Source organism: Grampus griseus (genome assembly GCF_964374135.1).
Source record: "Grampus griseus genome assembly, chromosome: 2".
Lineage (NCBI taxonomy): Eukaryota > Metazoa > Chordata > Mammalia > Artiodactyla > Delphinidae > Grampus > Grampus griseus.
Window position 1 is genome coordinate 25,963,791 of NC_139018.1, and position 12,102 is coordinate 25,975,892.

At 43.9% G+C, this 12,102-nt stretch overlaps 1 protein-coding gene across 1 annotated transcript in view; it reads right to left on the reverse strand.

Annotated features, from left to right (window-relative positions):
- Positions 1–12,102, reverse strand: part of LRRC74A (leucine rich repeat containing 74A) — a gene marked incomplete at its 3' end in the record, with an annotated part of 73,787 nt that overhangs the window by 60,399 nt on the left and 1,286 nt on the right. The window contains exons 2-6 of the mRNA XM_082649357.1: positions 10,339–10,511; positions 7,965–8,072; positions 6,854–6,950; positions 2,273–2,322; positions 1,841–1,922 (exon numbers count right to left, since the gene is read on the reverse strand). Coding sequence (XP_082505483.1) covers positions 1,841–1,922; positions 2,273–2,322; positions 6,854–6,950; positions 7,965–8,072; positions 10,339–10,511 — 510 coding nt within the window. The remainder of the gene's footprint in view (positions 1–1,840; positions 1,923–2,272; positions 2,323–6,853; positions 6,951–7,964; positions 8,073–10,338; positions 10,512–12,102) is intronic.

The following is a 12,102-nucleotide window of genomic DNA, read 5'->3' on the forward strand; positions in this document are numbered from 1 at the left end:
CTTCCCTGGTGGCGCAGTGGTTGAGAGTCCGCCTGCCGATGCAGGGGACGTGGGTTTGCGCCCCGGTCCGGGAAGATCCCACATGCCGTGGAGCGGCTGGGCCTGTGAGCCATGGCCGCTGAGCCTCCGCGTCCGGAGCCTGTGCTCCGCAACGGGAGAGGCCACAACAGTGAGAGGTCCGCGTACCGCAAAAAAAAAAAAAAAAAAAAAAAAAAAAGCCCTCCACGGCCAAAAAGGAAAACTCGACTCCTAACTCCTGCCCCGCGCCCCCATACTGTTACTCCCTGAGTTTTCCCTCTAAGTAAATGACACCTGCCTCTAACCAGTGACTGAAACAAAAGAGTCGTGAGGCTCTCTCTCCCTTCCCTCCTTCTTCACATCAGCAAGTCCTTTCGGCTTTACTTGCAAAGTATATTCTGAATCCATCCACTGCTCAGGCACTACCTCCTCCCTGAGCTCACGCTGTTGTCCTGTTTAGCCTGGACCCCCACACCAGCCTCCTGACCAGCCTCCCTCTTCCATTCCTGTCCTCGTCAGCTGCGGGCTTCACACAGCACATCTGCTCCTGCACGCCGTACCGTTTCGCCCCACGCTCACATCCTCCACGACTCCTCGTCGTGCGCCGCGTGGATCCCAGGCTCCTTGTGTTCCATGGCTCCCGCGGCCCGACGTCAGGGGCTGCAGGCAACAACATCTTCTCCTTCCATCCTCCTCCCCTGTCCCCTCTGCTCCAGCCACACTGGCCCCCCAGTTCCTCAAACAGGACGCGCTCCATTCTTTCTGCCTGGAGCCCTGTGTGTCCAGACCCTAGCACGGCTCTTTCTTCTTTGATATTCAGGTTTCAACAAAGAGCCACCCTCCCTGTGGGGCTTCCCTCACCACTCCATCTAGATTAGCGTCCCATCCCTACTGCTAGGAGTCCTTTCCTTTTCTACTCATTCCCCCCAGGAATGAGCATTTAGGTTTCTTTCTTTTATAACACTTTTGCAGTGAAACCTCCCCAGACATCTCTCGCTGTGTATGTGTGAGAGCATCTCTGAGACACGTATAGAGGGGAAACTGTGTCATAGAAAATATACACATTTGTGACGTTAGTAAACACTGTCAAATTGTTCTCCAAAGCGCCTTTACCTAGTAGACTTGTGAGTGTTCCTATTTCTTGCTTGTATTAGCCCTTGATGTTCTCTGACGGGAAATTTTTACAGCTCTGCTAGATGACAAGGGAGATCTTTTTGTTGTTTTATTTTTCATGTTTCTAAACATGGGCACTTGGCTTTCTTTTGTCACTGTCCATATGCTTTGACCATTGTTTCATTGGGAGTATTTATCGCTGCCTAATGGAGCTATAGGAGCTTTTATCAATAGTCTGGAGAGTAATCTTCTATATGATACAAATTCTGCATATTTCTACTCCTTAACTATTGCTTGTTTTCTATCATTGCCCCACAATGTCTTTTATCACAAGCAAGTTTTAAACTTACCGTTGTCAAATATATGAATCGTTTCTGTTACAGTTTCTGCCACTATTCTGTTACAGTTTCTGCCCATTTCTGTTTAATAATCCGTAGTCTCTGTGAAGTCAGCAAGTTACTTCTCTCTACGTTCTTCTAATCATTTTAAAGTTTACTTCCCACATTCAGGTGTCTGCTCCATTCAAAGTGTACTTCGGGTGTGGTTTACATCACTTTTTCTAATCAGAACGTTCAATAACAATAAGAAACCGGAGCTGCAGCTCTGACAAGCTATCATACCCCATGTCCCTCTCCTTTGCTGGTTCCTCCCTCCGCGGATACCCCACGTCCCTCTCCTTTGCTGGTTCCTCCCTCCACGGAAGACTCACCCAGCATCTGCCCCAGGTACTCTCCTGCCTTATCAGAGAACTGGTTGTGACTGAGATCCAGCGACTTAATTCTGTAATTGGTCTAGAGAAAGAAACAGTGCAGAGAGAGGTAATTTTTGTCTTCTTTGTGACTGCAAATACCTCTCTTAGAACAGTGTGGGCCCCCATATGCCAAAAATTAAGTAGACTAGTGTTCTTAGACTGAGGACAATTTCTTGTTCATTTCCTGCTGAACTGTTGATGACTGCTGCGAGAATTTAGCACCATCCAAAGAGTCCTACCACTTGCTGAGGTTTTTGATAGGATTGACGGAGTCTAAACACTCTCCAGCTCCCTAAATCAGGCAAGTAGCCTCACCTCCCTGTGCTCAGAGCCACCCATCTCCCGGGGCATCTCTCACATGGCTGGCTGCACCCGCCTCTTGCTTCTTACCGATAGGGCTTGGCAAAACAGCTCTGCGGCTTCTTCCTTGAAGTTATTTCCTGTAGTGAAGGGGGGCATTAGCAATGTTCTCCAGACTAAGGCTCCCTTACTCTCCGTATCCTAGCCCTGCTAGTCTCTTGCCTTTGGAACAATCAGACGTAGAAAAGGTGGCAAGTACTTAAAGCAAATGTTTGGGCACAGGCGAACACAGGGGAAAAAAGGCAACCAGTTACCATCTCTTTAACAGTTCTCCCCTTCTCTCTCTGCCATGACTGTCCAGGGAGTTCCAGGGGTTGGTACACCATACCCTGTGCATTGACAGCATCCACCCCTAGCCTAACGCCTAAAATGTGTAACATTATAAAAACGCTAATCCAAGTCTGAGCAGCAGGGTTGGGACTAGAGGGATGAATGAGGCACTTGAAAATCTCAGTAATCATGATGGGTAATATCTTAATATTTTAAAATCCAAATCAATGCAAAAACATCTATGATGAACCAAATTTTAAATAAAAGCAGGATCTGACCCTGTGCTTGCATGGCCAGGCCTCACTCGCCTCACCCCGATCTGTCCCTGTTGGATCCTGTTTTTTATTTAAAGTGCTGATTTTTTTTCATCATGGATTTGTTTTCACATTAATCTTCACTTTCAAAAATGTTGCATTATGATATTATTTACTTGGTTACTGAGTTTTTTTGTTGCCCCTTAAGTTTTGTGGCTGAGGTGAGTGCCTCCCTTATCTTACCCTAGCCCTAGATTGCTAAGCGATCTAAAATATTGGTGATTTCCAGAGAATAAATGACACAAACCCTTACACCCGAATTTCTCCTTTGAAACCTTAATAAGCTCTATGCCTCTAGCACCTAAAAAGTGCTTGGCACATAACAGGTGCTCAGTAAATCCTTACTGAATGAATGAAAAAATGAATGAACCCACTGAAACACAAGTACTTCTTTGGCTGTTTCTGGTACCAGTGCAATAAAATGAGATAATAATCTAGTCAATGTATAAAATTAGGCAATCTATTATTCAAATTGTTGTGTTTATACCATTGGTTATCAACAGTGCATTGGCTGTAAGTAATCATTTGGGAAGCTTGATAAAACACAGATTCTTAGATCTCTCTCCCTAAAGATTCTGATTCAGCAGCCTGGGATAGGGCTGGGAAATTTGTAGTTTTGCAAAGAGCTTTCTGTATTAATATTATATTAGAGGTCTTAGCCAATACAATCAGAAACCTCTCTAGGAGCTATAAATATTGGAAAGAAGAGACAAAAACTTCCATCATTTGCAGATATGGTCACCTACCTAAATAATCCAAGAAAATTAACAAAATGTTAGAACTAGTAAGATAATTCAATCAAGTGACTGGTAATAGGCTCAGTGTACAAAAATTAATAGCTCTCAAACATACCAATAATAAGTATTGATAATTAGAAAACGTGATAGAAAAACATTCTATTCTCATAAGAATAAAATGATAAAAGACCTAAACATAAAGCTAATATGAAATATGCATGACTTATAATGATGTAAAACTATAAAATTTATTGAAGAACATAAAAAAGACCTGAAGAAAGCATGTTCTTAAATGAAGATATCCAATACTTTAAATATGTCAATTCTTTCCTGAATTTACCTAGAATATTAAATATAACCCCAACCAAAATCCCAGTAAGTTTTCTTTTTAATGGAACTTGACAAAATGATTCTAAAATTCAACTGGAGGAGAAACCACACAAGAATAGCCAAGATTACTTTGAAAAAGGTCAGACTTTGTCCACTCAAACATAAAATATAGCATATCATATAATTATAAAACTAATATATTGAATATTACATACTTGATATATCATTTTAATTACAACTAATTATTATATTATATAGCATATTATAATTTTAACATTCTAAGCATACTAAAACAGTACAGTGTTGGCATAGAAATAGATTAATGAGGTGGGATAGAGACTCTAGAAAGGAACTTATATTTATATGGGAATTTAATAGATGATGACATTCAAATTAGTTAATGGTAGATTATTCAACTAATGATGCTGGGGCACCTGGCTGTGAGTTTTGGAAATAGAATGTTTGACTCCTACCTAATGCCATGAACAAAAATAAGTTCTAGGTATATTGAAGGTCTACGTGGAAAAAACCAAAATTACAAAAATATTTGAAGAAAGTAAAGAAAAATATTTTTAAATCTGAAGTAGGAAACCGTTTTTTAAGCAAGACTACAGAAATTAAATCCATAAAAGAAAAGACTGATGAACTTGACAACAGTAAGTATACAAACTTTCATGTAAGAAAACACCATGAAGAAAGCCATATGTAACATTCAAGTATGAGTATCTGTACTATATAAAGAGTGCCTAACACTTAAGAATACAAACAACCCCATATAACAATTGGTCATTTCTTAGAAGAAGAAATTAAAATGAAAATAAGCATCTGAAAAGATGTTCTATTTCAATAGTAATGTGGGACTGTAATAAAGATAATAATAGTGGTGAACAGTTATTGAATACTTGCGTCCTATGTACTGTTCTAGGTGATTCAGATTTTAATTAACGTAATCCTCACAATCACTGCCTGAGATAGGTAATATAATTGTCCCTAGTTTATAAATGAGAAAAGTGAGTCACAGAAGGGTTAAATAAATTGCCTAGTGTCAAAGTTGGGATCTGAACCCAAGTACTGTGACTTCAACACACTTAACTGTCTGGTTCACAAACAGCTTGGTAATAACCCTTCTGGTGGAGATATAGGGGAAACAGACTTTCCATTGGTGGAATTACAACCTGGTATAGTCTTCTTAAGGGAAATTTGGAAATTAATTTTTAACTTCACTAAAACGGGTGTACCTTATATTGAATAATTCTGCTCTGGGGTGTCTGTAGAAATACTAGAACATGTGCTCAAAAGATGCATGGATAAGAAAATACTTTAAAAATTATCTGGAAGATTGAAAAACTAGAAATGACCTAAATGCACTCCCCTTCAAAAAGGGGGATATTAGATAAATTATGCTATAATCATACCATGGAAAACTACCCAGGAGTTCAAAACAATGAGATAAATCTATCGTTTCTGCCATAGAAAGAAATCCAAGATATATTTAGAGGGGAAAAAAGGAAAATTGGAGAATAATATGTAGTAAAATTCATATTAAAAAATACATAACCTCTGTTTCTGTATTTTCTCTCTGGATACTTTCAAGATCTTTTTATCTTAGGTGCTTTTACTGTGATATACTCAGGTGTGGATTTCTTTTTCCTTTACTGTACTTAGGACTCACTAGGATTCCTGTATCTGAGAATTCATCAGTTCAGGAAACATGTCAGCTATTATTTGCTCATATATTGTTGTTCGCTTCTTCTGGACTGCCTATTAGCTATATTGAGTCTATTCATTCCTTTATATTTTTATCTTTTATATTCTCTATATCTTTATCTTTCTATACTGCAAAGATAGATAAAGTGTCCTTTTATCTATTTTCCAGGTCACTAATTTTATTCACTGTATCTAATTTGCTGTTGAATTTATCCATTGAGTCTTTAATTTCAATAATTATATATTTTTCATTTGTAGAAGTTTTATTTGGGGGGGATCTATTAAAAAATAGTGATTTGTTCTTGTATGTTTTATGTTCTTAATCATATCAAACTTGATTTAGAGTTGGGTGCAAGATATCTATTTATTAGAAGTTTCAGTTAATTGATAGTGCTCTTGTGCAGTTTGATGGATAAATTTTATGGTCACTCAATTTACAGTCTATATAGGATAACGTTATTTCCTGAAGTTTCGAGGGTCCCATGCTATTACTTGTTGGGTCTGACAGCTCTCATGGTGTTTCCTTGTTTTGCAGTTTTGGACTGTGAGCCCATCTTTAGCGGAGCTTTATCTGTGGGAATCCCCAACAGCCTGGAGCCTGTCAGAGGTTTATGTTTGTTTCTGTTGGGTGCCCCAAGGTATTACCAACATAGGACCACTTTGCATGTTCATTTCCTGCCATAGGGATTCCAGCACCCTGAAGATAGTATAAATGCAAACCATAAACCTGAATGAGGGCAGGTCTGTGGGTAATAGAGTTCTCAAGTGACTTTTTTTTCTGTGAGCGAGACTGATAATAAACTAATTAAAAATTAGTTATACTACAGGGGGTCAGGTAGTAATAAGTGCTGTTAGGAAAACCAGGAAGAGAAACAGGTTAGAGAGTGATGGTGACGGGGAGGTGCTGCTTTGATAGGTCAGAGAAGTCCCCTTAAGGAGATGACCTGTGAGCGGAGGCAGGAATGAAGGGGGAGCGGGAGCTGTGCAGGTATCTGGGGTAGAGACTTTCCAGCAGAGGTGGGAATGTTGCAAAGTGAATCAGAAGTCTCTTGTCCAGGACAGCCGTGAAGCCAGTGTGGTTGTGGAGAGGGGACGAGAATGGTTGGAAGAATCTAGCAGGGTGTAGACACTGTGTTCTGGTCTCTGACATCAGCAGGACCTGGTCTGGCTCAGTTAGACCCTGGATCTCTCTGCTCTGACCCTTCTCTCCATTACATTCCCAGTGTCCTCCCCACCCTCCTTCATAGGCTCACCTGAAAGCTGAAGACTAAAGAGCGAAGAGGTGTTATTCTGGAGGAACTCACAGAGGATTCTGGCCCCCTCCAAACCAAGATCATTGTCGGAAATATTCTAAAAGGCAAGAGAACACTTAAGTATGTGACAATCCCACCAAAGGGCCCTCATTAACAAATGATGGGGGTGGGGGCTTACTTGAGGCCTACCCTGAGGGAGTAGGGGTGGGGTGGGGAGAGCAGGGCTGGGGTGAAAGGATGGGAAGGGTTAGGGTGGTGCAAAGGGGAAGAGGAGGAGGAGAGGAACCCCTGGCTTTTCTGATGCTTCACCGTGAAGCTCTCAGGCTGATCTCAGTTCTCTGACGTTGAGCTCAGTGACTCCCCACCTCCCCAATTTAGCCCTGGTATTTCAGATAAGCACATAGTATTATTATTTTTTTTGAAACCTAAGACAACTTTATTTGGAGGGTTTGGCATGAAACAATTGAAAAATGAATTTAGAGTAAGCAATCATTGTAATTCCCTTCATTGGTTCACGAGCATGAATCACTGTGCTCAGAAGTCGTAGGGGTATAAAACGGACATGGTCCTTTCAGGTGGGTGGGAGGGACTTTATATCAGCCAGCCATTAGCATCTTAATTGTCTTTCCCCTTCTTTTTTTAATTTTTAAAATTGTGCTAAAATAGACGTAACACAACATGTACCATCCTAACAATTCTTAAGTGTACAATTCAATGGGCTGAAGTAGGTTCACATTGCTGTGCAGCCATCATCAACATCTGTCTCCAGGCAACACTGTATTTTATGGAATTATTTCATGGCTTTATTTTCTTTAAGAAAGTTTACATTAAGGCAACTCTAAAGTAAGTTTGTTCATTTAGGGGCTTATGAGATCCAGATGGAAATGGTTTCTCAGGGTTTCCTACGGCCACAGGGAACACAGTGCCCCTGGCCAGGCTCTCATGTGCGGAACCTCCTCTGAGAAGTTGCTTCCAGGGGAGGGGAGGCCCCAGACTGATTGCAGGAAGCCTGGAGGCTGGCCTGGGCTCGGGCAGGGGACGCTGGCTTCTCTGAAGTGGGTTCTGAGACTCTAAGCATGGTTGTAGGAACTGGTAGAACAGGGCACAGTACCATCTCCTGCAGGTAGTAGTTCTCCTGTAGCATCTCCACCAGGCTCAAGATGCCCTCCTCCGTGATACTATTGTCTGCCAGCTCCAGCGTGAGAACAGACGTGTTGGACTTCAGCCACCACAAGGGGAGGGGGAGAGAGACAGAGGTGGTTGGTGACCTAGTCAGTTCCCTGCCCTTGCCCAGAGCCCATCACCCCTCTCGAATATCCCAGCCACGTCAGAGGGTACAGAGAGGCAGGCTAGCGATTCTGGAGGAGTGGCTAGGAACAGGAGAATAGCGCAGGGGACAAGCCATCCCAGTGAGTTTTGCTAGGATGACATGCTTATTCTGGGCACCTCCCTCCCCAAAAGGGGTACCAAGGGGGATTTAGAAAAGGGACATTAAAATAAAGTCCTGAAAAAGATGAGGCACAAGGGTGAGCTGAACAGATTTTAACTGTTTAGCTTTAAGGAGAGAGGCCTGTGACCTACTCCAAGTTTAAGGAGAATGTGCTATTTAAGAAGCGTATTTAAGCATAACGCCTTTACTGTGCCTGATTCCTTCAGAGGCCTTTCTTCTAGTTCAGGCTTAAGGGTTGTCTGGTACTCTCTGATAGTCAGGATGTTGCCTCAAGGCTGTTTAGAAGGAGCTGGAACTTAAATCTTAAATAAATATCTACATCCAAGTTAGTCTGCATTCCCACAGGGAGCAAGACAGGTGGAAATGACTAGCATTGCAGCGTGAGGGACTGGGGTTAGCTCTAACCAGAACTTTTGTCCTTCCCTTCCCCACCGCTCCCCGTGCAGAAAGGCACAGAGAACAGACATGTCTTTGAATTTGAGCAGCTTTCAGAGCACACAAAGCAGTGAGAGAAGTAGCTCTCGGTTCAGGCAAAGGGAAAGTGTGATAGTGTGAATTACTGCAAGGCAGAATGGCCCCCCAGGGCCTTCATGAAGTGTCTTCGGGCCTCCGCTCTCTTGCAGGGGTGGGAAAATTCAGTCGTGCTCAAAGGCAAGCGAGATGGCTCAGGGGGCCCCCCAGTCTAGGTGTCATTTAGCAGAAATGGGGGCTGAAGGACCACTTTCAGAGTCATCCCGGGGACCAGTACAGTATGTGGTGTAGCAGGTGGCCTGATCACCAAATCCATTCACATTCATTTCACACGAGTGAGTATCTGTCACCCTCTGTGCTAACTGCCGAGGAAACAGGGATGAACAGAGACCATTCCTCCTCTCGAGGGGCTCATAGCCCACCAAGTCCAACGGCATGGAGATAGGTAGAGGAGGGACAGACCCAAAGAAGTATGAAAATGATCCCTCCTATCGGAATACTCTTCCTCTAAGCCAGGGAAACACAACATGTGAGAAGTTAAACAGTACCAAAGATAAATAAAAGTTCAGTCCATTGGAATGCCACAATGATTGTCAAATGGATGATACAAAGAATCAGAGAAGAAAAACTCCCCTTAAACAGAAACTGCTGTTACTGAGAGACAAGTGGCCCAAGTTCTGAGTGGATTTTATTATTATTTCCATGAAGCTCATGAGGTAATGGTGAATTCCTAACACTTCATTAATCAGTCTTTCAACGCTCCATAAATTTCAAGATGGCTTTGTTCTTTCTCTGCCCTTCCCTCCCTTCCCTCCCCCTCCCCAGAGAGCAGCACAATCTCACATCATGTGACTTCTTAATGGGCCTGCGCTAAGTGCAAATGCAGTTATGGTTCCAAAAATGGGTGCTTTTTTTAAAAATCGAAATTTTTCTTTACTGTCCTAAGTGAACAGTGTTGTGCTGACATACACCTGTTACATTTTCTGTTTTCCTGGGATGGAGTCAGTTTTGTATATAATCAATTATAATTATAGAAAGCTATGATGAGTTCAAGGACAAGTCTTATCATTCAAGCCAAGCCGGAGAGAACATTCTTCCTGTGGGAAAACATGATCCACTCTACAGTGTGGTCTTGAAGATTTACCTAACATACTGCAAAAGGCAGACATCAAATGGAATGGCTCAGTCGTGAACTCATTTATGGCAAAGGTGAGCTTTGGAATTGAGACCTGGTTGACATTTTGCATTGTGTTCTCACATTAGCGTTTGGGCCCAAGCCCGGACCAGTTGCTTCTCCAGGGCCCACAGGCTGGTGCCTTTGCTTTCTGGATAGGAAACAGCATAGACTTCCAAGGCCCAGGTCTCTAGCAGCCTCCTTCCCAGGAGCTAATGGGCATCCATGCCTGTTGGGGAAAGCAACTGGTAGTCATGCAGAGTCTAGGGCAAGGTGGGCATAGAGGTTGCAATGCAGGGTCCCAAGGTGGGGCTCTCTGACTCCTGGGCCTACCACCCTGTCAAGTCCCCACTTCTGCCAGCCTTCATGTGCCCGCACTGGTATGCTCACCACCAGGGCTATAGCAATAGCCTTGGTACCCCTGGGGCCCAGCCCACGGTGGTTGAGGTTCACATAGGACTCCTCCATGTTCCGGATGAAGTAGGAGACAGGCACTACGCCCACAAGTCTGCAGGCCTCCAGGTACAGCTCCCTTTGTCTGGTGGTGAAAAATTTCTCCGTATCTGCAGAAAAAGATGCAAGTGGATGAAGCAGAGTTTCTCTTCTACCTTTGCCTTATCTCCCTGTTAACCCAGACCACATTCGATTCTGACTGGTGTCCCCTCTTGTCTGAGGCTCTGTCCCTATGGGTGTATGTTCCAGCTCCAACTGGAAAGTCAGCCAGTGGTGGGAGACCCTAAATCCAGAAAGCCCCATGTGGACATCTCCCTTTGGGTAAGAGAGAAGGCCCCTGGTTTTAGGCTCCACGCTACCTAGGAGAAACAATATGCTCCGTCCCCACCTTCCCAGGTTGACTGCATCTAGTGACTGAGCACAAGGGTGTGTGAGCGCATCCTTGCCCACCTCAGGACAGCTTTGAAAGGCCAACCAGACAAAAAGCTGGTGATTGGTGATGGCTGAGGGAGTCTCCATTGCAGTTTTAGTTTCACTACCACTGTAAAAATGTGAGCCACAAACAGTTTTACTAAAGATGTAGAGAAGTACCAACTAGAAAAAGCCCAAGTAGCACACAGTGGGCTTCTGAAGGTGGCAGATCAGTGCAAGATGGAGAGACCCCCAAATCCGTCAGAAACAAACTTGCATTTGAGTGGGTTTGCTTCTTTCAAAGACTTGCATGTCATTTTTCCTCACAAAAAGGACTGTCATTCCTACTTTACCGATGAACAGAGCTAGCCCCAAATCACACACAGCTGATAAGTACTTGAACCAGCGAACAGAATGGGGGCTGCTCTTCTCCATTCTAACCTCTTGGGGGCTTTTGTTCCTTGGGCTTTAGACCATCCTGACTCGTGGTCGGTGGGCAGAGGGCCTCCCTGGGTTCTGGATGCCCCACAGCCCTGTCCTCATGAAGCAAGCTCTGTTGACACAGGGCTTTCCATGGTCAGCGGGGATCTAAGCCGGCATCTGTTTTTTTCCTTCAGATCTCAGAGTCTTTGGCCAACGCACCCCAGACATTTCTAAGACGGACAATGGAAGCTTTGTTGGTGAAAGGACAAGGTCTTTGCAAGGAAGTTGATTTTGCAGGCACAGCTACAAACTGGGCTTCTTTTCCCGGTGGTTGCAGACGAGGATTTTTCAGCCTCGGCACTAAGGACATTTTGAGTTGGATGATTCTCTGCTGTGAGGGGCTGTTCCGTGCAGTGTAAGATATTTGGCAGGATTCTTAGCCTCTGCCCATGAGATTCTAGTAGCATCCCCCCACCCCTCACCCCACCCCCAGTTTGCCAAGTGTCCCCTGGGGTGCAAAATCGCCTGTTGTATAGGAAGAGCAGCACGTGGTGGCCGAGCAACTTACCCTCTTCCGTAGCCTCACCACCAGCTTGCTATTCCCACCTGGCTCATGTCTCAGCTCATCCCAGGAAGCCCTTCCTGCCCCATTCCCAGCATCTCAGCACCAGCTATAGAGGCACCAGAAGCTGGAGGAGCTGAGCCCTGGGTGTCCGTCCGACACAGAATAGTTGGTGCCAGATTCAGTCGTTAGAGGCTCCTGTTTGCTAAAGCAGAGTAGGTAACCCCCAGCTTTGTCCTTGGCACTCACTCTGCTCCGGTTGATTCTGCAGATGCCTTCTAGCTGTATTCCCTAGGTTACGTTTT